The sequence below is a fragment of the Lepeophtheirus salmonis genome, chromosome 3 (genome assembly GCF_016086655.4).
Source record: "Lepeophtheirus salmonis chromosome 3, UVic_Lsal_1.4, whole genome shotgun sequence".
Classification (NCBI taxonomy): domain Eukaryota; kingdom Metazoa; phylum Arthropoda; class Copepoda; order Siphonostomatoida; family Caligidae; genus Lepeophtheirus; species Lepeophtheirus salmonis.
Genome location: NC_052133.2, coordinates 3,834,358 through 3,860,345, shown reverse-complemented (window position 1 = coordinate 3,860,345; position 25,988 = coordinate 3,834,358). Strand labels below are relative to the sequence as shown.

General features: G+C 30.5%; 2 protein-coding genes across 6 annotated transcripts in view; both read right to left on the bottom strand.

Annotated features, from left to right (window-relative positions):
- Dhod (dihydroorotate dehydrogenase 2) overlaps nucleotides 1-24,505 on the bottom strand; it is a 46,506-nt gene extending 22,001 nt beyond the window's left edge. Inside the window, exons 1-5 of one of the 5 annotated variants that reach the window (XM_071886896.1) lie at nucleotides 24,215-24,505; nucleotides 24,023-24,158; nucleotides 20,647-20,745; nucleotides 2,792-3,007; nucleotides 814-1,016 (exon numbers count right to left, since the gene is read on the bottom strand). In XM_071886896.1, the coding sequence (XP_071742997.1) occupies nucleotides 814-1,016; nucleotides 2,792-3,007; nucleotides 20,647-20,664 (437 nt within the window). In that variant the 5' untranslated portion in view covers nucleotides 20,665-20,745; nucleotides 24,023-24,158; nucleotides 24,215-24,505. Of the gene's footprint in view, nucleotides 1-813; nucleotides 1,017-2,791; nucleotides 3,008-5,242; nucleotides 5,509-9,444; nucleotides 9,634-20,646; nucleotides 20,769-24,022; nucleotides 24,159-24,214 lie in introns of those variants that run through there. The other 4 variants (XM_040708331.2, XM_071886897.1, XM_071886898.1 and 1 more) reach the window with 4 other exon arrangements.
- On the bottom strand, nucleotides 9,598-20,693 carry LOC121114384 (rab-like protein 3). Its single transcript, XM_040708334.2, is given in 7 exon segments — nucleotides 9,598-10,139; nucleotides 10,196-10,491; nucleotides 11,294-11,901; nucleotides 11,969-12,077; nucleotides 20,090-20,223; nucleotides 20,225-20,238; nucleotides 20,300-20,693. Coding segments are annotated over 5 exon segments (693 nt in total). The 5' UTR covers nucleotides 20,478-20,693; the 3' UTR covers nucleotides 9,598-10,139; nucleotides 10,196-10,491; nucleotides 11,294-11,643.
- Nucleotides 24,506-25,988: the final 1,483 nt, after the last annotated feature.

Sequence of the window (25,988 nt, the reverse complement as noted above, 5' to 3'; positions counted from 1 at the left end):
TCAAGTATAGTTTTATAAACTGTCTAGTTTAAACATAATCTGAGACATTTCTCTTTGGAGCAAATTAGAAACAATTCTACATTGATAGCAGGAAAATGATCAACAAAATTTCTAGATTTCTTCATTATTTTTATAAATAAGACATTTTCTATGCTATGAATCATAACAATAAATAAGGTACCAAATCTTTTTAATTATTTGGAAATTCAATCAGTTTATTGACTAGTCATATCCATGAAAAATGTATTCATTTAATTGTATTTTGATAGAAAAGTCATTATCTTGGAACTTATAGTGTGGACAATGAAAAGGAAGAGATAAAAAAATTATTATTTTGTGGACCCATAAATCGTAGCTCACATAATTCATTGGGACAAAGAAAATAAATTTGATAATGACTTTTGAATATAAAAGGAAAGGATTACATAAAGGTAAATATAATGACATGTATTATCATAAGCTCCCTAAATCATTGTCACAATAGAGGGTCTAAAAAATATGTTAGGCCTTTTAGCAAAATATGTTAAGAAAAATGCCAAAATATATCATAGTTTTTTATGTATTGTATTTTACGTATGAATGTTTAAAATGTACTACAAGGGTAAAATCCAACAATTTAAGCACAAAAAGTAAAAGAATGTGTGTTTTTTCCAAAAAGTGACAAACTATAATATTTTAGACCAAAATATGTGATCACATATTTATAGTAATGCAAAAAAACTGATATCTATTTCAAACATACAGAATATAATTAATTTAAGAAGCTTCCATCATAAAGAAATTAAAAATAAAAGTGATTTTAATCCTACTCACCGATTAATTATGGCTTTATCTTCTGTCAAACGAAACACACGAGGCTTAGGATTCCCAGGTTGAGGTTTTGGAGTTACTGAACCTACTTCAACACTTCCAAATCCCAGGTCCGAGTATCCTTCAAGAGCTTCTGCGTTCTTATCAAAGCCAGCTGCTATTCCAACAGGGTTTTTGAAGTGAAGACCAAACAATGTAGATTGAAGCTAAATTTTTAAAAGAATTGAGGTTAATATAGTTTGTTTAAATTATGTATGTGTTGTGTATAAATATATTGCAAAAGTTTTTTTAACTCCATTATAATCTTCTCTGTAGGAGGATGTCAAGAAAAACCTATATGCAGGCTAGAATGATTTAGCTTAAAATTGAGTGTAAATTCTTCTTACGAAATCTTTGATTACTTCAAGTAGAATTTGTGCAGTTTCCAAAGTTTATCGTCACAATAAAATAATGATCAATAGATATATTTTATTTGAAAGACCATATTGGAGCCAATATAAGTCCCTAAAATCAAATAAAGGTTCTAAGCTATTGCTAAAATTTTTGTGTATCTTAACTCATCCCACAAATTTAAATACACAGCCTATAATTGACTCAAATATGTCTATGAAATATTCAGCTGTATATACATTATGTAAAAAAATAAAATTTTCTTGATTTTATTTAAGATTGTTTTTATGTTGACGAACCATATATATAAAATTTTTGATATAAAATTATATTTTTTTAAACATGGTACTAGAACTTTAAAGATGAAAAAAGTGGCCTTTTTGGGTCAAATTTTTTATTTTGAAACGTCTCATCTCAATAATTGTAAGCTATGCCCAAAATGTTGTAATTTTGTAATTGTACTTCCAAAAAAAACAACTATAATGTATTTTAAATTAAATAATCTACATATTCTTAAAAGCGTCCAAAGTATATGACAACAACATCATAAATAGGACATTTTGCGTTTGTCTACTTTTTTTTTCTTCATCAAATTAATTTTTTTATTTAATAAGCGAGAAAAACTGTTTCAGTTGAACCCATCTCAAGAGTATTATATAATTTAAAAAAAAAAAATTAATACATATGCAAAAATAAGATTACAATATTTAGGTTTTAGATTTAAAATTGTCTCCTATTTCCATCTTTAAAGTGAGATCACCATATTAAAAAATGTATAAGGGTAGACTATTTGCAATATTGATATTTTTGATATCCTCTAAATAATAATAGACTCAAAAAAACTTTAACCCCAAATGTAGTTTACAATTTCCATTTCTGGAGGTCATGTAGAGACCATAGATAAGGAAATATAATACATAGAGGCGAACAGATACACAAATGATTGAGCAAATACATCAACTGATTAATGAAGTATAAATGACGTCATATTTGTTTGATTTTGTATATTAATAATCGACCATAAAAATAATATACAGTAATACTTTGACCATTGTCATATTCGTTCCTGGACCAGAGACTATAAGTCGAAACAATTTATCCCATAAGAAATAAGTAAAAAAATAAAGATTAAAGTGGTTAACGGGTTTCATCGCCATGTACTGTATGTACTAGAATAGTCATTAAGTTGCCCTCTATTCAGTTACTAAGATCTCAAAAGTTCAACCTTATTTTGAGCTTAGATTTTTCGCATTTCATAATGTTTTCAGTCATAAATATCGTTTAAAATCATATGGAGTCTAGCTGATATACTAGCACTGTGCATCTCCAAACAAGTCGTGCCGGACGTTAAACAATCCCTCTAGCTGACTTTCATTGTTGCAGACTGGAAGATTTTAATCAACTACATCCTTAGTATGCCAAACTGTCAAATCAAAATCCCTTTGTAGTCAAATGAAGGAAAAAAAAAGAAAAAAAAAAAAAAAACAGCTCTCGATGATAGAAAACTTCTCAAATTTTGGTAAATTGAAGGGCTTTAAACAAATTATATGTAGCATTCAAATAATAGATTAAACTTATGTATTTTTCTTACCAAAGCCGTGTCTTCCTCAGGGAATTTATTCTTAAAAAAGATCCTTTTCTTTATTGCCCAAACGCCTAGATTATGTGCTGTTTCTCCAGAAAACATTCTATGGGTTGTAGGCATAATGATTTCGGAAAATAATTTTTCATCATTTCGAGAATACGCTATGACAGAAAACGCAATGCCTCCGAGGCATCCCATCCCTAAGTAGCTTTTCATTTTAACCTAATGAAGAAGAAAAGTCGCAATAAATGAAATGAAGGTAATATTAAAGCAAAGTAATGCTATTAAATCCTTTGAATCAATTTCAAACACTCCCCCTTTCTTCATACTCGGTGAATCAATATAAAAACAATCTTGAACAAAAAGAAGCAAACTTTTTTTTTTCTTTTTTGCTTCCTTTATATTTACAAGTTAATAATTAATAAATTATTCTTATTAACCCTTTGAAGGACCCGCAAACTGTATTTAAGGAAGCCAAAATTGATTTTTAGAATAAAATTTAAAAAAGTGGATATATTGACCCCAATATTGCTTTTCAAATACAATATAAGTCTCCTGAATCTAATTTATAGGTTCTAAATTATATCTAAAATTATTGGGTATCTTATATCATCCCACAAATTTGAATACAGAGCCTATAATTGACTCAGATATGTCAATGAAATATAAAAGTACAAAAAATATTTGGGATTTTCTCTTTTTCGTGATTCTTTGTTCAAGCTTCTTTTTATGTTGACGTACCACTAATTTTTTTTTCTAAGATACAGTCATAAAAAATATTTCCTACAAAAAGGGAATTGGAAAAAATTTAAAGGGTCTGCTCTTATTATCTCTAATACCAATAGCATCATAACTATTACCATTTTTTTCTTGGAGGGGGGATTGTTACACACCTCCATTTGCATCATTATATCTAATCTAGGTAGATTACAATTTGGTTATATTTATATATCAAGAGCAATCTTCATTGATGAAATACCGTATTGATGAAAAAGACTATATTATATTTGCCTATGTTAATTTGATAACAAACTATAAAGATATTCAAATTGTCCTCAATATCAAACTAAAACGACCTCATTATAATATATGATATATCTATTTATTTCTAATAACGAGTCTAATTGAAGAGTTTATGATACAAATTTGAATGATACTTAAGAAAAGGGAGTCGTCAATTATGAAAACCATATTAGAGAGCCAATTACTAAGGATTTATTTTACAATTCTACAGTACTCATTAAGTTATCCATAAAAAAAATTCATTGAACTAAGTATTACTCATAAATAGAGTTGACATGTTTTTATTGAAAAAAACTACCTGAGGAAAAAAAGCTGTTGCGTGTGCTCTGTCTTCATTATTTTTTATTATTTAATAAGTTGTTGTGGTGTTAACATCTCCCTCTGAAGTAAGCAGTATGGCTTATTTTTGTGTAGTTTAAAAAATGATGAATAAAATGAATACTAAAAACTACTACGTTAGTCAAAACATGATTTTTTGTCGAAATTGTTCCCAAAACTTTTGAAGGCTGTTTAATATTCATTGATGTCTATATTTATAGATTTTGAAAATAAAAAAATATCGGACCGTTTCTTAGAAAATCGATATTTTATGTCGAATTTTTCATTTTTTTACTGGCTCAAGAAGAATAAGTTTGGACTTCAATATGTCCCTTAACACTTCAATTCTGAGAAAATGCTTACTTTTTTTTTTAAATCAAAAGTGTAGTACAGTCCTATTCCTAAAATATTGTAAAGTTTCAATATAAAAATATTTAGAAATGTAAAATTAATTAAAAAATTTTTGTAAGTATTTTCTTGGTGAAATTAATTACTTCTGTTGAAAAGTAAATTTATATATATAAAAGTACCAGGAAGGCAAATTAACTTTTTGAAAAAATAAGTTTTTATAGAACTACAAACAATCTGTCATTAGTAACTCGATTTCAGGTGGGGAAACATGGAAAGTAGAACTATGCCTCATTGCCCTATGGACCTTGTACGTGTACTATGTGTAATGCACACATTTCTAAGGACTCTCTTTATATGACAACAAAATTTCTAATTAGTGAAAAATGAATAAAATAGTTATTCTTCTAATTGAAAATTTAAACTCATTTGTGTAAAAATATTAATAATTATAACATAAGGTTTATTAATTTCGAAAACTTTTTCTTTCTATTCTTGCGAATGGACTGATTGATTTCAAATTACTTTTTTTCCACAGTTTCGTTTAAAACTGTTCTTTAACTTATATTGTATATCAATTGATGACATTTTGAATCAAAAAATATATTTTTAAATTCAAAAACTTTTATTCTAGAAGAAAGGAAATTACCTCAATCTTTAAAAGTTTTGGGAACGATTTCGACAAAAATCCTGTTTTTACAAGCATGTATTATTGTATTGTACATATATTTGAATATAAATATAAAAATTTCCCTGCGCTAAACATACTTAAAATGTAGAAAGTTCTCCTCTTTGTAGCAGTAATTCATTTTCTCTCCTCCCTCCAAATCATGTAACAAGCAGCTGATATTAACAAAGGTCTTAATTCAGTAGTGCCATATGTATTGATCCCACCTTCTCCTCGCGCTCTTTTTTCCTTCTCGAAATTGTCAAGACTGCTCCTAGATAATTATATACTGCTTGAGGGGGCTGGTATCGTGTAGGATCAAATCAACTGTTGTGTGCCCCAACTATACGTTTTTAGCTTATTCTTTCTTTAAAAATCAAGAAAACATATATTAAAGATTATTATAGTATATAATAGCAGACCCCAGGTAAAGTCTATAACAACCTCTTCCCTAAAAACATTGTCGCTCTATATATTATCTATGATATTACTTTCAACGGGAAAAAATTATAAAATAATAAACATCAACATTCTAAAAAGGAGCTAACCCTAAGAATAATATCATGTTAATTAATCTAGTCCAGGGTCTAGATACATGTATGTATCTATCTATACGTGAGTATAAGTGGAGTAATCCAGGGATTCTTTCTTTTTCCTACACGATAATCATATGTGCCTAACTGTTCTAAGAGCTTTCTCATTATTAAACAAAAGAGAAGAAGCTAAAAACAGATGCCCCGTTTTATATCCCTTTTTTTTTATAATACTCCATTATAATACAAATTCCAAAATAAATTTGTTAACAATTTTTTTTAAATTATTTAAACATGAATGTGTGTGTGTGTAAGGGTGTGTATAGTTAATTTTTAATTTTTTTAACAGTATTGAAAAATTTACATCTATAAAAGTGAAAATTGACAGTTGGTACCGCAGATTTGCCTAAAAAGTCCGGCCGATAAAATCTGTTGTATTTGTCTTAATCTCAACTTATGTGTTTTATAAATGGATACTTTTATAAGCGTACATGATTGTTTACAACTACTTAGCGTACGAGAAATTTTGTCCATCCAGTATAATGAAACAGATGTCAAAGTGAACTGAAATGCACAACCAAAGTGTTTGTTTTGATTGAAATGTGGTGAGGTTTTTCTAATGCAACAATAACTTCAAACGAGTACAAAACCTTTTCTCTACCAGTCTCGTTCTGTTTCTAAGCTATACTTCTCTATTTATTCTTGATACAATATGTTTTTTTATAGTACGCCAATTTAGTCACATACAATCTTAAAGAGTAAAAAAAGAGCTTCAACATATATTTCAAATGATAGTACATTACTTCGGATCTAACTTTTGTTTGAGACTTGAGATGAGGATTAAGATGATTTTTTATTGTTAACAGATTCAAAATTTAATTATTTTGCTGTCAACATATATTAGGATCTATCCGGTTCAAACTTTAACGGAGAGGGAAAGCTACCAGATGCAATTAATTGTCCTATTATTGGTCGGAGCCCGATGCCAATAGGATCCAAAGGGTATTTTTCTGTAATACGTTTACAGTGGGTTTTAAACAGACTATAGCACACAATCAACAATTCCAAAGTCTTCTGACTTCGAGACTTTAATTACTTTCAAATGCTTAGATTTAAGACAATTTTTTAAATAAACATTCACACAATCATTTCAATATTTTTAAATAGATATTTTGTACGCTCCAAAGTACCTTTAATATGACAAAACTCAATTCGAGTCAAAACAATTAACAATGTGCTATTAAACAATTGGGATTTGGTTTAGTTGTGACCACTTCTTTTTACTACATATAGTTAAGTTATTATGGACTCAAGAAAAGTATAGAAGGACTTGTATCTGTGAGGAAAGATTTCAGACTCAATCACCAAGACATTGGAGCATGCTACGACTTGCGAGATAGGCCTCCTCTGCTTATTAGTCAACTACTCGTTGATATGTTTAATTCGAATGATTTCTAGTGAATCTGTTAATAGTTCTATTAATTATTAAATTTAAAATAGTCCAGCAATGACGACATTGGATAGCTACTACATAATTTCAAATCTTGTTTCTCTTTTAATTTGCAAAAAAAGTTCTAGAGGTATAAAGAAGTTTGCAGGAACATTTCACTATTTTTCAATTAGTAGTGACTTATCATCACAAATCCAATACCCTAAGGAAACATATTTTAATCTTCAGAATTTAAGAGGCAAATTCTGTAATTGCACAGTGTCCTCTAGAAAAATAGTTCATCAGTAAAAAATTATAACTTCAAGAGCAATGGTATATAAAAAAGAAAGAATATCTTATATGAACATTGAAAGGCGAGCCATTCTTCTCCAGAAAGTAGGTAGGTATTTTGATTCATAATCTTGAATTGCAATAGGCACCTCTGAGGCATGAAATTAAGTAATGAAATTAAAACTTTCGTCAGTAACTATGTAGATATTAAAAAATTGCTTTTTTTTAAAATTCAGATATCCTTTCATACATTCGAAAAGTATATTTTATATTTTCTCTACAACTAAAACGATATTCACTCCATCTATTTAGTAATAAAAAAATATTATTTTTTCTTTACTTTTTTGTTCAACAAATGTTTTTGGGAATGCACATGTATATAGTATATATAATACATGTAATATCTCCCATGATAAGGCATACAAAATAAATACTGCAGTAGGACTTTTAGAATGGTACAGTTTTATGTTTAGTCTAAGAATGGTCAAAATGTAGATAAAAATAACAGTTTTAAGATTAAAAGAGTAAAAATGGTTGGTGTTAGTTATTTTCAAAAGGCTATATCATTATTATTTAGTTCTTGAAGACATAACTTCTAAGTATAAAGTAATCACTTAGTGCAAATTAGTTTGCTCATGAACGACGGAAAGTAACTGAGGATTTGTTGGGAAGTTGTTAGCGTAAGTCTTTGTTGGATTCAGAGTATAATTGCGGATTGACATCGTAATAAATCTGCCTATATCCTAGCTAGATACGGAGTAAGATTTATTTTTATTCCCTTCCTCTCATGATTGCTTACATCTGGGCTAATAACACGTCGTGACAACTAAGCTGTAGTTCTCCAAAATATTCTTCCAACAGTCACGATTACCACGTTAATTTTCGTTTTCATATATTTTTACATAATAGGAGGTCATACTTTTTTCAACTCGAATAATTTTAGTGTACCTTGTTAAGAATTGTAGAAAATATGACCTGTCGGTATGTCAAGAAACAAAAATTGACATGGCAAGTTTGTAAATTTGCCGACTCGTTTGGAAGAAACCAGCTTATCTGTCATTACGTTTGATTAGATAAGGAAATAAATACAAATTCCACTCTGTATCTAGCAATGTTATAGATAGGAATTAATCCGACGTCGACCCTCAATTCTACAACAAGTTTAATAGACAAGGAAATAGACTCATTAGTCCCGATATCTACTTAGTGTTGCCAGAGGTACCTTTTAAACCCAACTTTCCAATTTAGTAACAATTCTTAATTTGAAAATTTGACGCGGCAGCTTAAAACAGGTGACCGTTAGAACAGGTTTGACGGTACATAATAGAGTTAGAAAGAAGAATAAATTTAAACAAAACTTCATGTCGGTTTGTTTAATTGTCTGTGGAGGGCTCATTAGGAAATAATTAATAAGAGTACACATATCTCGTAGATTACCAACTTATACTTTCTTAATTGTATACTCAAGAGGATTTCGACAATTTGAACCACCCTTATTTTAAAAAAAAAATTGTCTGTTGTAGTATGCCAATATAAGCATAATTATATAATATTTTGTAAATCTTAATAATTAAACCAGCACAAAATGAATAAAATTATCAATATATGGATTTTATATATTAATAAATAAACCCCTGCGACACACAAAATACTTAGAAGAATGGGAATAAAATGTAGTTGATAGAACCATTCAAGTATATCGCTCTCTAGCAGATAAGAGTTCCTCCATTAAGCCCTTCAATTATTAACATTTAATACGTTAGGGAGAATTAACTTTTTCAAATTACAATGTGAACTGATTCTTTGGGATTATGTTTTATGGCAATGTTTTTAGTGAACTAGAGCATGAATAACAAACAAATCCATTTAGACATAATATTATTATCTATAATTTTTTTATCGATGGTTGCTCAGTTGTTCTCAATTATTCACTTATAAAATCAAAGGAGTTTAAATGAGTAAATGATAATTATTATATTAATAAAGACTAAACGAAATCTAGTAAAGGATTTACCAAAATAAAAGAGAAGACTTATAGAAATGAGCTTACTGACAGGGAAGGATTTTCCAAAGAGAAATCACGGACGATGCGTTTCAACTACGTATATAGTACAAATTATAGTATTAAATGTAGATACATAACTATGATATCTCAATGGATGCTGTAGAAATGAACACATGGAAAATAAACACAGAAAGAAAATAAATGTACATGTATATGGACGACTCCTCCAAGAATATCTTAGAGGCCCATAAAGGGCATCAGGTAGATACGAAATCCTAAGCATACACGTTTATTATTTAATAAATAACAACACGTAAAAACATCAACTGAACGAAAAGCTACTTCAAGGATTGAGAAGTTAGACTCTATATAATTCATCATCACATTTGTACTTTTATAAGATTTTTAAACTTTCAAACTCGACATTTATTAATTAGTTATTTTATTTTTCTAAATGAATTTTAAAAGGGCTTAATTGGGGTTTGAGCAGTGGAGAAATGCAGCCATTCCTCCTGATTACAGGTAACATTTTCATCCTTTGCTTCAGGAATAATGTCATTAATGTCCTCAAAGAAATAAAACCTCGTTGGCTCAGACACACTTGCGTCACTTAAAGCAACACAAACCGTGTGTTCTAAATCCAATCGATTTTCTTGAAAAGTCCAATTCTTTAATTTCTTATTTTGAATAAAGAGAGAAGTATTCGAGATAGGAGTGGAAAGATTTAACTCAGATTCAATCTATAAAAGAAAAAAGAAAACTAACTGATTATTTGTATCATTTTGATAAAACATACTTCGAACGAAAGGCTCTTCAGACATATGGTTAATCCAACTCCAAGAGCTTTTACAAAACTTTCTTTCAAGCACCAATGTCTATAGAACAAGTCAGATCGAATAAGAGGATCTGGTGGTAATTTAATAGTCTTCCATTCCTCCTCACTGAATTGTCGTCTCATCAGATTAAAAAAATGGTTCTGATTCTCATGTGGAGGAACTTCTCCTATACGAGTTCTCATTACATCCACACCCACCATTATATTACGATGACTGTAATAGGTCATAGGGTTGGAGGAGATACATGCAAGTTCATCTATATATAAAAATATATAATGAAAGAAATTAGAGATGAATAGGAGATGGCGCGAAAATTCTGACATAATTCACATTTTATGTACAATTTAATAAATACAAATGAAATAAATTTAGTGATTGACATAAAAGTGAAGATAAGCATATTGGATAAGCTAAAAGACTCTTAAACGTTCAAGAAAAGAGGGATCAACTAGCATCATGAAAGGATTTTGAAAATATATTATAAAGATATACTATAATATTTATATTGAAAAAACCTTCTTCATAAGAGAAGTCACGTATGGAAATAAAATAGTTATTTTACTAATTATATTCGTTAAAAAATGTTTTTTTATTACATTAGTAGAAAAATTGCATTTTCATCCCTAAAGCAACATAAAATAAATATGTACATACTACAATTATTGCCTCTTGTTATACATTTGGAAACGTAATTTTTTTTAAATGTTAACATATAAATTTGATTAATTCTTGCAATAATTTTTTTTATGATCATTGAGAAGTACGTACACACAGGTAAATAATAAAGCAAAGTATGTATGCCTGTCTGTTTTTGACACCTCATTTTTTAGAGTACGTCTACTATCTTAGAACTGCGTAACTAATTGATCTAAGAAATAAAAAAGTAGCAATGAGCCTGTGTATCTAAGGCTCAGCTCGTCATATTAAAAAAGGAAAGGAGATGTGATCTATATTTTTATAGTAAAGCTTTCTTGCCTGTTTATCGACGCCTAATAACTCGGAGCAATGCCGGATACTCCCACTAGTAGTTACATAAAAGAAAGTTTAGAGATATTTACCGACATTCGACCTCAATGGCATTTCCGTCCTTCGTTCAGCAACAAAAGCAACATAACTCCCTTGGTGTGATATATTAAAGTCCCATTGTCGAGACAAATTGTCAACGACTTGAAACTCTGGCCGTCCTCTGGAAGATCTTTGAAAAGTGTGGTTATGAAGATATTCTTTAGAAAACTTTTCCAATAATAAGCGTCCTACTAGAGCAGATTTAGCATCCGATTGATAATGAAATTTTCTTATTCTTGCTCTTTCAGATTCATCCGAAAGAGCAGACATGGCCCGAGTCCACTCTGAAGAAGATGGACTCCGCCATTTTGTACAGGCATCAAATGCCCAGCGGATCGACATTTTAATTCCAACGTCGGCGTTCAGGAGCAGTGGAGAGTCCACTACTACTTGGAAGGCTTATGTCTCTCTTTGTAAATTGTCTAGAAATAACTTTATCATAGAAACGTGAGAGTTTATTTGCAGCTGATGAGCCTGGTATAAGAGATTTAGGATCGTTGCAATTTAAATGAATTTCTTCCGTCTGATAGAGGTCTGTAATATCACTTTTTCTATGGCCATGAACAGGAAGGGAATTGGAAGTGGTGTCATTTAACAGGTCCTAAGAATGAAATAATATTGAAATGTACCTATAATTCAAATTATATTTTTTTTCTTGCAGGCCCTACAAGTTTTGTACCAACAACTAAAAGTGGTAAAGAAACTTCACCAACATCATCAGTTTTGTCATCATACGTATCCCAAGCACTTTCTCGATATTTTCCGGTAGAATTCTCTCTTCAGGAAAAAAAAAAAAAAAAGATTTAGAAAATAATTAGTTTTTTCCAAGAATTTGAAAATTATGTTTCTTAGTTATATATGAATGAATAAAACTTAATAATTTATACAACTTATACCTAAAATATTAAATTATCTACCAGTCACACTACAGCATATGTTGTGCGTCAACTTGAAAAAAATATTGAACAGAAATCAAGAATAGAAGAAAAATCCAAACTTATTTTTTTACTTCATATATATATATATAGTACATACAACCCAATATTAAAAAGAAAAAAAAAAGTTTAGAGTATAAGAACGGAAAAATAAATATTTCTTGGAATTAACCTTATGTCAATCCTCAATTCTTCTTGACATTTATAATTTCCAACAAAACCTCAGCGTAACTTTTCATCTTTCCAAGTAATGTGAATTCTTTATACTTATATATTCTCTCTTCAATAATAATAATAATAAATAATAATAGTTTGGAAAAAAACAACATCAATTCAGAAAGTAACTACAAAAAGCCACTTCCTCTTCGATTATCACACTATTTTAATCCATCAAATTATTTTTTTTCTCAAGCTGGTATTCTTCTTCTTTCATTATTGAAGAGACAACATCTACGCGTGAGTGTACTCATGAAAAACTTAGAGAAACACTGATTATTTCTTAGAGAATTTTCTTTTATATTATTAAACACTGTTTGTCTGTTTGCCGAAGCCTAATACTCCGAACAATGCTGGGTATTACTGCTAATATTTTAATAAATACAATTACGAACAACATTTTATAGAAAACCCTTAACAAATGAAGAAAAATAACGTTTTTAATACTGAGAAATACATATTAAAATGCATTTGTATAGTTGTTTTAAGAAAATGACCTTATGTTATAAAGTTTATAGATGATATATGTAACTCAAATGAATTACATATTCCTTCATTAACTATAAGCAACATATAATTAAGAAAAAAACTCCTTTAAATCCAGATCGGTTCCTTCAATTGAATGGCAATAAGTATTTATTAATTATGAGGTATGACATGGAAAATAATCTGTGAATTGGAACCAGTGTTTCATTGGTTCAATTTTTAATGCTTAAGTAGTTCATTTTCTAACACCAAAATCATTTTACCGGTAACTGATGTTAACAAGGGTATTAATTTTACCTTCTCCTCGCGCTCTCCAAAAATCCCATCCCTTTGTATCACATAAAATAGTAGGGATGAAAATAGTCAGTATTTTGGGGGTTTTAACAAAGAAAAAACAGAAAATCTTTGTAGAATGTTTTGGACAAGGAAGGAAGGATATGAGGAAATAAACAAGGACATTGTGAAGAAATACGCCAATGTCGATCCTCAATTCTACTCTGAGTCAGACAAGGACTCTGCAACAAATCCTCAAGGTATCTCCGTCTTTTATACGACACACGAATGTTTAATAAGATTTTGAAAATAATTGAATATAGTAGAAAAGGAAGTCCACTACTCAGGAGTTAAATAATAATGACAACAGCTGAGGAAAAGAAAATTCATTCCTCAGATTACCAATTCAAAAAAAAAAAAAAAAAAAAAAAAAAAAAAAAAAAAAAATTCAAGCTAAGAAAAATATACCCAGATTATTATCACTACATATTATAGGTATAAGTATCGTGGTTATACATTTGCCAATTCCGTTTACAAAGCTAAGGGGTTGAACAGAATTAGAAATGTTTACCTTAAGTATGAGATAAAAGTTTATTTAACAAAAGTAACATCATACTTAAATGCAAGGTGACTATATAATAAGGTGTATCGATAAGAAACTTGCAACCTAGTCTGGTTGACTATAGCTTAGAACTTTTTTTGATGACGTCAAGACCCAAGTTCAGTGTTACTCACTACCGATATGTGTTAATTAATAATTAAAGATAAATAGCTGTGAACTGCGTGGAACTACTCTAAATTTATAGTGACTGGGATGGATCTTTCGTACTTCGTGAATCATTTCTTCTATGCTCAAGAATACATAACTTCCTCCAGATCTTTTATGAGATCATCATCGCATACTTCTACATAAAAGAACAATGAAGTTCCATAAAACAGCAAAATAATCGACTGAAAGATCCAAGGAGGAACATGGTTTTAATCCTCCATCCACTTATCCTTAATTGAAGTTCTTGAGATCTTTTCTCCTTAAGTCAACTCTGCTCTGTCTTTTACTCTAAAAAAACTATTTCATTTATAATTGTCCTTGATGCATAGAATGAGGAAATGTATGGCCTATATGGATAATTATATAACCTGGACATTTTAAGTCTGACCTCTGATTTCTTTATTATTTGTGAGTCCCTTCTGTGATTAGAAAACAAGTAGAAGGTCATTCTAGACTTTAAAGATAAAGTATCTCTTCTCTCTTGATAGTTTTGTCAGCAAAGCATATTCTATTCTGCTATTGCTTATAAATAGTTATTGAGAAATATTAAGTGATTATGTGTTAATAATATAAGTGACTTCTTAACTTCTGTAGATTTTATTAGAATATTTGAATATCGTTGCAATTTCCAAACTTAATGACTCAGGAATCCTCTTTTAAGCATCTAAATAGCTTGTTAGCATATTCGAATATCACCCCCTCAAAAATCTAGGATCTTTACAAACATAAATAATTACTAAGTATTTGGGCTTGCAAATGCTATTTCGTTATTGCAATTATTGTCAGGTAATAATACTTCAAAATCGTTCATATTATTAGTTAAATAACTATTATTGGTTTGTATTACTAACTATTCCATGCTATATATAAAGCATTAGAAAACTTGATTTCCCTAGTATTATTAATATATCTCTCTCTCTAGAGAGAGAAGTCAAAATCACAAAGAAAAAGAGGCTTATACAAGGCATCATATTCGGGTATGTTAGAAAGATAATTACATTTAACTCAATTTTTATTATATTAAAAATAAATGACAAATTAAGATCTCATCGTTAGTTTTTGTTTTTCAAATGAGCATTTCATTTGTAGAGCATAATACCCACTTATTCTTAATATATTATTGATTTCTTCGCTATACTTGTCTGATAAGAAAATAAAATATTAATATATAATAAATTAATAGAATTAGTTATATAAATTTGAATTTTATCCTCAAATGACTCCTCTGTGACGTCATCAAAATTGCCGGAACAATTTTAAACAAAAGCAAAGAAATTTCTTATCGACACACATTATATATAGTCACCTTGAATATTCCACAATTTCATATAATACTTAAACGTAGTCAAAAAAAGTATAACTCCTACTTTATTGACATGGAGCTTCTGTTTGAGGATCCCCTAGCTGTAGACCATAGCGAGGAATGGGAATTTTGGAGAGTGCAAGGGGCAACAAGAGAATAAAATTCTGAATTTAGAATCTTGTTAATGATTTTAAGGGGCAACAATTAAATTACATCTATAAAGAGTAGAACCTTCAACATTTAAAATAGCATTGGTGAAATGCTTAATGAAATAAAAATGCTGCTACTAGATTCAAATCGATAATTTTAGAGAAACAACATCAAACCTTTTTTTTCGAACGTTTGATGGTTATTTTCTCGTTTAGAATAATAAAATGCAAAATAACTTTATCTAGCAATACCAAATTCCAAACTTTTTGTCGATTCGGTACAGTTTAATGTAGCTAGGGTCGACATATTTTTATTTCCAAAAAAAGGAAATGTGGCCCAATTTGTGTCGCTTTTAGGGAGAGATGCTAAATATCCAGGAATTAGTCAAATTTCATATTGAACTTTGATTATTGTTTATTATGTTAGATTTGTTTCATAAATTAACAATTAATTTTTGTCTTTCTTTATTTTAATTTAAATTTATTTTAATATTACAGAAAATCCTTATTGTATATTAAATTATTAATTAACCATATTTTTTTTTTTGCATGAACATATCCTCTTTTTAACAATCTGAAAATCGAATAAATCCATAAAAAACTGGACATTTTATGATTTTGAAAAAAATCCTCCAAATCATTAGGCTAGATGTAAAAAGAGGAAATGCCCAGATAATGGGAAAGATTGGTCACCCAATACATGTGTGCGCATCTAAAACTGAACACTGACATTTTTAAAAATAGTTAAATAATTCTGTAATTTTTAAAGCGGTCGATGAATTAATTTAGTTAACATGAAAGATGAGAGTCTTAGACACATGTCTATTCAATATGGCCGCCCATGTTCTCCACTACCAACTCCAGCCTGGACCGAAACTTGCTGCATTACTTGGCGATTAAGCTCTGGTCGAGGTTGGCTCAGGCATTCTTGAGGGCAGACTTCAGCTGGTCTTTGGACTTGTATAGGACTCCTGACAGCATCCCCTTTAAAACCCCAAACACTGCGAAGTCAAACGGCGAACTATCAGACGAGTGAAGCGGTCAAAAATTTCGATCGAAGAAGACTGGAGTCTCGATCTGAAGGAACTCGTGGGTAAAGTTGCTAGTGTGGCAGCTGACACCCCCACATACACCCCGTCATCATCCCTGGCACCGATAGACTCCGCCAGATAAAATCCGGTGTCGTTGGCCACCACTTCGCCTAGGCTGAAGGGCGTCTCATTGCTGAACAAAACGACGACATCGGCTGGCTTTTTCTTAAGCTTGTTGAGAAGAATCTTCGACCTTGCGAGGCGTTTTTCCTTGTCTAAAGGATTGAGGGCTTGACGAGGGGTTTTCTTGTAGACCTTAAGGCCAATATCTTTCTTAACTAGCCGGTCCATGGTCCTTCTACTAACATTGAACTCCCTGGAGAGGCCGCTGACGGTGACCTTGCCTCTCTTGTCCTCGACAGACTTTTTCACGGGAGCAACCATTTCGTCTGACCTTCAAGGCCTTGACTTATATCTTGTGGGGTCGCCTCAGGAGTCCCTTTGGCTACCACGTTGTAAACGGTGGTGCGGCTGCAGTTCAGAACCTTTGCAACTTCAGTGGGAGTTTTTCCCCGCGCGGAAAGTTTCAAAATTGGGACTCGACGTCTCTCCATATTATCGGCTGCTGTTTCACTGTTACTATTTAGATTTTGCTGGAGTTTTGTTTACAACTAGTAAAGCCCCCTGCCTCGAAGTATAAACCGGTTTCAACTCAATAAAATCCCGAATATGTGCATGGCGTTAAATTTAAAGGAGTGTTCTGTTTTAGACGCGCACACCTGTATATTTAGCAAGATTTTTTTTAACTTTTAAATTACATGCATTGACCCTTCTATTTTCAAAAATGGTGCGTCAAGCCTGATAAATCAACATTGGATATAAAATATAACATTTGACAATTTAATGAATGGTCATTTTTATGAAATAAGGTACAATGGGATTGATGGGGTAATATATAAGAACAAAATAATATGTATACCTGTTTCAGGATCGATTCATCAAACAACCTGAGTCTGTATGTAACCTAAGACCGGATTCTACTTCAACATTTTATACCAAAACACTGAATTAATTGAGTTAGGCAATGTTCCTCATTCAGCTGTCATATACATTGGAGAAAATAAATAGTTAATCCCTAGCCAATTTTGTAAGAAGAATGTAACGATTGGTCTATAATTTTATTTGTAGGTGGTTTTCAACAGTGAAATATTATATAGGAACAAAAAAAAGTGATAGAGGGGCAAAAATTGCAGAGTATAACCCCCAAGAAGACCATAAATCATGGTGGTGGAAACATTATGCTTTGTGGGTGTCAATGGGAGGATGGACTTCCTCTGGGAAATCTTGGGCGAGAACATTCTTCCATCATAGAAGACACTGAAAATGTATTGTGGGTGGGTCTTCCAGCACCACAATGACATAAGGCCAAGAAGAAGATCAATAAAGCTATGGAGGGGCGTAACCAGACTCCAGAACTCAATCCCATAGAATAACTTTATCAGTGGGAAAACTTAAAAAATGGGTAGGAGTCAAATACTTATTTCCTTCAGTGTATAGGGTTGGGATTTTAAATCCGAAAAATGTAAGGATAATATATATTTCAATTTATTTTGGAGTTATTTGCACCCTTGGGCGTACGCCTCGAACGGAGACACACAATAATGACCGCACAGCGTCAATATTCGGAGAACATCTCAAGGATTTTATACGTTATTCTTATACAATATTGCCCGCTTAATCTGATGGGCGCAATATAATAAACATATCTCAGGATTGCCAAGATATTGACGTCAAACTTGTTCTGGATTTAAAAACCCAACTCTGTTTTTTGTGTTTTTACTGAAGTCAAAGATTACATAATAAACCGAAAGCAACATTATGTTGAAGGTATAAATGTAGTTGATTTATTAAATAAAATACACAACTTTTCAAAAAAAAAAAAAAAAAAAACCCATAAGAAAATTTAATATAATAGCTTTAAAAATGAAAAAAAAAGTACAATTGCATTTACACTGAATACAACTTGACGCCAAAGCAAAACACTGATATTTGAATATGATTCAAAATAAATCGTTATAATTTTACTACTAATTCTCTGCTCCAAATGGATTATGTTCCAGAAGAAAAAAGGATAATCGGATAAATATACTAATTTAATGGTTACACGTTGTAATTATGTATATAATAAGTTATTTTTATAATAATATGGGTCTTTATTCATAAAGATAAATATTTCTGATAGACACTAAAGGTTGAAGTCATTATGGTTTTTAGTCCTACTATGACATCCAAACAATTTGAAATAATTCACCATTTTCCTTCATCAAAAATAAACAAGAATTTTTATTCACATAAAATTTGGTTATTTACTTCCATAAACGTGTCAAAGTATTAAAGTTTGACAGCAATTCTTCATACGTACCAGGCATATTTATGCTAAAGCCCAATATATTGCCATACTTCTTAAATCACAATTAATCCAAATTTTCTATACAATCTTGAAAGTATGACGTTAATTATGGATATACCTTATTTAGCATCTGTGCCCATACTCTCCCAATTTCCTTATCACCTATTCGTATTATACGTAATTATACCGACTTTGAAAGTAATAAAATAGAACATTCAAATTTTTACGATGGTACTTTATGATTTATATGCAAGTAACCCTAATTCGATATAACATATTATACTACTATTGCATTATTGTATGGCACCATTGCTGATGTCGGCCATTTTGGAAGACCAAAAAAAACAAGTTTTATAACAATAATAATCCAATTTTCTTAAATATTAATGAAAATAGTAAACTATTGCAGTGTATTTGCATGTCAAAATGGGAGCAAGAAATAAAAGGGCTGAAACCCTTACGGTCTATCAAAAATTTATCTCGCTAATACCTAATTTTATTATATATGTCGAACCTTAATATGTATTAATAAATATTTTTTTACGTATTTAAACAATCTTATTTCTCCATAAAAGTCAATAAATTAATTATTACTATTAAAAGAATAATATATTTTTCTCTAATTATCCCACTTTTCTTGTCAATCCAAAACGAAATGTATTAAACAAAAAGCCATTTTATAGGGATTTCTAGTACCAATTACTTTGATTATATTCAAATATCACTGTTTATCATTAGCATCAATAATTGTTAAGTTTTTTTATATTTTTAAAGCAATTTAATGAAGTTAAATCAAGATTTATTAGAAATTTGTCCATTTAATGTAGTAAAAATATCAACTATCAAGCCCCCAAGATGGCATCACCTTCAACTATGATGCAATTTATTATGTCAGTGAAAGCATTCTATTAAATAAGATCCATTTTAGCTGATGGACTATAGAAGCTACGAAATAATATGATTTTTTTATCATTATTGAATCTATGATTAGAATAACACCAAAGATAAGGAATATATTGATTATAAACAACATTGCTCTCAATTTTTAAAGAATAACGCTGAAGTATTATGTTGCATATAGTTAGAACGGATGAATGAAGGGATCTTATTTATTCGAATGCTATAAAAAATGATGAATACGTCAAAAGTAGCTCTATTAGTTTGTAGTTTGGAACTAAAGTAGGAAAAAAAATGACGGGTAAGAAAAAAGAACTCACCTTGACATCACTTCACGGAGCCATTTCTTCAAATTCTGATCTGACTTTTTATTGGTAAGATCATGAACGAGGATAATACCATGGACAACTCCATAAAAAACCTTCCTTGAATTACGATGGGAGTGACTTCCCCCCCACGTCAAAAAGCTCTACAGAAAAAAAAGAAGGAATAATTAGTAAAAATATGATTAAGATTTTGGATGAACTCACCAACAAAATACGATTTTTGTGCAGGAGTTCCCTCCTTGAATTCGTGTAGTTTGACGTCTACAGCAGCTCCAACAGTGTAAGAAATGTGAGGTAAAGGCTCACCACGGCAAATCAAATGTAAAAGTGATGTTTTCCCAGTTCCAGAGTCTCCTAGTACAAGGATTCGCACTCGATCCATCACTTATTTAAAAAAAAAAAACCCTAAACGCCACTTTAAAATTCATTTAAAGTGTAATAAACGTCAGAAACGAACACGATTAAAAAAATACGTCATTATGACGTCATATATATATTAATGTCGAGTTTGAAATAAAATAAATAAGAAATTGCAAAATAATAGTACTCACAATACCCGTTTTCTTCATATTTCTTAAATTATGCAATCCACGTTTGAGTTTATTCAGAACATTTAAAATATAATGGACCACGATGTTTTTATTTATTATCTGAAATAATAAAAAAAAAGCTAAAGAAGGGAAAAGTGATGACGTCATAACTCTAGAGCATGTTGAAGAATGATGAGAGTGTGAGAAAAGGAAGAAGAAAATAAAGGGAAAGAAAGAATTTAAATTTGTAATAATATCTGCAGTTAATTTATGCTTTATTGACATAAAAAATTCACTTCAGCTGAATGAATAACTTGAAAAATTATGTATTTATGAATATTATGTATGGGAGACCGGGTACATTCCAAGAGACATTGTTTTTTTTTAAGTTAAAAAAAGCAAATGAGGGGCGTACGCAGGGTTATATATATATATATACATTTTTTTTTTTTTTTTTTGGGGGCTTGGTTTTTGAATTTTTTTAGAAAAAAATCCAAAAATTAAACTTTTGGAAAAAAAATTTCAACTATCACATTTTTTCCAAAAAGATTTAAAATATTACATTTTTTCGAAAAAAATTTCAAAAACCCACAGCTATTCCCAAAAAATTAATTTTTAGGAAAAAAAAATAAAAATTATGTAACAGCGCCAAAAAAAAAAAAAAAAAAAAAAAAAAAAAAAAAAAAAAATTTGCGCTGTTACATAATTTGCCCGAATGACTTTTTTTTAAAGTAAAGAAATCTTTCAAAAGAAAAAAATTAACACTATTTTCGTGCAATATATTTTCATCCTGATCAAAAAAACTGTAGTAAAAAGTAGGGATGGAAGGATTCCTAAAAAAATTGATGACAATTCCGATGCAATTCTAATAAGAATTCCCGATGCCGATTCCGATTCTTTAAAATTTGAAATAATAGTTAGAAAATACGTTTTGCTATAAATTCCAAAGAATTATAATTGATACAATACATTGCCTTCTCGATCAATAATTCAGATCTTAAAATAAATCTTATAAATCTTAATTTCGTTACTGAAACAGGGTTCGGAAGCAAAACGTGGACTGAATGACTGATTTTAGAAATGTGTAAATAATTTTGAAATTTTTTTAAACCAAACTTTGAGACACGACCTTTGTGAACATTTTTACTCAATATAGCCGCCCTTAGCAGTAATTACAGCCTCCACACGGCTTTGATTTAACTAATGATACATTCAGAATATCTCATCAGTATATATTGATTACTAGTATGCCTTCACTAACAAGAATAATTAAATAGTAGACACGGTCTTGCTCTTATAAATATTTAAATAGAAAATATCAAATCAAGATAAAGGATTGGTCAGGCTTGAATCTTCACAGCTCGAAAGATTTTTTCCATTTTCATGTACCCTTAAAGAAATACTTTTAAACTTCTTTCACAGCTAACTGATGTTATCCGTTATTTAAACTAATTTGGATTTCTCTAACCCTTCCTCTAACATCAGTTAGCTGTGAAAGAAGAGAATCACATCTTTGTAAGTTTTTATGCCTTAAGAGACTAAAAAAATATTTGAGAAATAGCAGTGGGGATAATCGTAAAAGTGATTTACCTACAATATCAATAAATGTATTGATGGTATGGAGAATGACGAAATCATAGACACCTTTGCTCTAAATCACAATCCAGGTTACGAAGTTATACTTTCTTTAAATATATGCTCACAACGATGTCGACAATTCCCTACTTTTAACCTATTCCCTTCGGCAGGTACACTGTATAAGTTTGCTACACATATCATACTTTCTATATGAAAGTAAATGGAAGGTCTCATTACATGGAGAAGGTTATGAGTTCCTTCTTATTGAGTATACAGGGAAAAGGGCCTCGGAGTCGATCCATATACTAAGAAACGATGCCGGAAGAGATTACATAGTAGAAACAGTCGTAGTACTTTACATAATGAAATGTAATCTCCCCCGGCCTCATGTTCAGTCTACGAATCGACTCCTAGTCTCTGTTCTCCTATTCCAATAATATAATTTTCTCATCTCTTCATTTAGCCCAGTTATTTCTTTTTAAAATTAAAATTTATTATAAACTAATTATCATTGATGAATTTATGTATTTTTCCCCTATCCGTAATTAATAAGAATTCAATTCATATTTCTTTAATTATGCATCTTTAAATCAATTTACACCAAAGATGGCCGAAAATGTTTTCTTTTTGAGGGAGATGTTAAAACACATACAAATTATCAAATAATTAACAAAAAAGCAGGAAAAGAGCACGCATCCACCGTTTTTCCGTTTCTAATCGCTATATTCAGTTTTTTCTTTACATGGATCCCTTCTTCTGTAGTACTATTATGCATGATAATATTATGCAATCGGTTGGGTCTCATAGAAAATTGAAAGAACCAATCGTTGAGATGGGATAAATGGCGGAATAAAATTTACGACCCAACTACAAATTTCTCCATCTCGAGGCATTTTAAGGACTATGGAAACTAATTTAAGAGTTATTGTTAGTGAACTTTAGTTGGTATTCAGGGGCATCTGTAGGATTTTAATTAAAGGGACCTTTCCCCTTTCATTAGAGCAAATTACTTTTTTTACTAACGAAAAACTCTAAGAATCCTCCCTATTTTCCCATTTAAGTTTCCCGCAGCATATCGATCATTTGCCTAATAAATACAAAAAATCCTTGATTTGGAAAGCTACAGCACTTCCAGCCCCAACTTGTGGACGCCCCTGATATCCATTGATGAATTTGACATTGTTTTCGGAATATATCTATAATATTCCATCATTTAGAAGAAAATTAACAATGATTAGAATTATTTTTTTCATAATGAAAACTAAATGTTCTAATTATAACTTGCTTAAATTATTTATTAATCATTTTTATGTACATTAAAATTTGTAAATGGTACATGGTCTGAGTCAGTGAATGTTTAAGAATGTGTGCATTCCAAAAAAGTTGTTATGACGCTTTTTATGCACGAAAAATAATAATATTTATTTTTTAAAGACGAAATCTTTCAATTTTGTTTTTAAATTGAATTTTTGAGCTTTGTTTAAAAAAAATATTTTAGAAATTTACTAATTAAACTAAAATGTAAGAAAGCAGGTCCCTATTTTTTGATAATATCTTTGTATACAATATACGTTTGAAAACAGCAATAATGCAGCAAGTTCTATACTTGTGAGTCTTATTGTATTGGACTTTTTGCTGACATTTTTTATGGCCAATATCACTGTTTTCATATAGGTACAGGAGCCTTCACAGGGTTTTTGTTTCAGGGGAAGGCGGCTAATGATGTTTTTAATGTGTACGAAAAACATTTTTTTTTAGGGGGGGGAAAATTGTGTAACCTTATTTTGGATATAAAATTTTGAAATGAAACTTCTAATACCTGCCTCTAAGTAGTCATTAAAATAGTCATAATTCATCAATGTAGTCCTTTTTCATGATCTTCCACTGCTGGTTAACGGAGGTCTTCAGGGTATCAATATTCAGCTGGCAGAGTTTTTATTGGTTTGAAATAGCCTCTGAAATAATTATTATAGTTAGTTTTATATTAGGAAATGATATTCCAATTTGAAACCTCAAACTGTGAAGATCTACTAATCCTTTAAAATCCTCAAATCTCGACAACTCCACAGCTCAATCGGGCTCTTGTATTTAATAATTATCAACTACTAAAAATAATGCTTTATTTCGGAACGGTCTGGAAACTATGATTTTCTTCCATTCTTTAGGATTCAAAATCCTCACAATAATATGAAGATGGATAATTGCCACATAGAATCACACAATACGCGTAAAATATAAACCCACAAGATTGCAAGATAATTTACTCCCGAGGCACAGAGAGGGAAGCACAGGTGAAGAGTCGAAGCGAGCACAACAAAATCTATGATTGTGATAACTGAAAAGCTAATGAAGTATGTTGATATATGATATAAATATATCATATATCAACATACATGTAAACTTTCATGAACGAGGTCCCCAGCTTAATCTTGATATATAACTCTAGTACAAGCTTTGATGTAACTAGAGATTTCAATATCTCTTCGTGGCATTTTAATGAAGAAATTGACTGCATATGAATGCCAATGATTATTTGCAACAGACCGTAGTAGTAGTATTCCGTCATTCCTTCCCAATGCTTTTGCGTACGACGTACCTACGTACCAAATACGTACGTATTATTATTAAGGTTTTGAAGGATTTTGAATACAACAGTAAGAATTCCACCAACAAACCTATTTAACTACGAAAAAATGCATTCCCTCTATTATTATCCAAGACAAAAAAGTACAAGACGAAAACGAATCAAGGCGAAAGTGCTGCAAGGCGAAAACGTGCAAGGGAAAAAATTTCAAGGCAAATCCCCCTGACACGGACTTCTTAATGGTTTTAATGATCTATCGCATCACATTTTCTTTTAACACCATCAAGTAGTCAGCCTCGGAAATCGGTATCCAACAGGAAACCAAATTGAGGCATTTTTTCTCTTGTTGATGTCACAACCCTCAACATCATCACAGTGGCCGGATATTTGGCCTTAATGACTGCCAAGGAATCATTTTGATTGTTGTAGACGGGGTCAAGGGTAAAGTTCTTTTTATCAGAGAAAAAAATTGAAGTTGAGACAGGAGTGGTCTCTCAATTATTCTAAGCGACCTTCCTCCAACCTTTCGGATGTCCTAGCCCACCGTAGACCAATGCACCATCTTCTTCTTGGCGTACTCTGACATCTTCATCGTTGGGTTCACCTTAAATGCCTCCATGATGTCTTCAGGCTTCACTTTGGTGGGTCTTCCACTCTAGGGTTTATCTTAAAGGTTATCCTCATCAGCCAAACGATTTCTTATACGATAAACTGTGGCCTTGCTGACTTTTAAGACCTTCATGAATATTCGAGATGGTCCTCATGGCAGTGATTTAATTGCTTCCATTGAGACATATACATACTTTTGGTTTACAAAATTCACATCGATCAAAGGTTTAGAATCTAACCTATTTAAAAATAGTCTGAGCTTTAAGATTTAATCAACAACACCTATTCAAAACTGTATTTTTAGACGTTCTCATTAATTTTTCTCCACCTGGTATATCTTGGATATAGAATACCACAGAAAAAGAAAGTAATTAATATTCGTCGTTGCATTAAATATACTATTCAAATTATACTTTTTTATTTTCTTATCTATATTTCCTAATGTACTTAGGAATACTTGTATTAATATTTCAATTAAAGGTATTTAAAACTATCATTAAATGAAACAAATTGACTAATTAATGCAAATATACACGACTTGTCTCATATTATATCCCTATTGAAAATTACATTAAGTCAAAAGTAACTATAC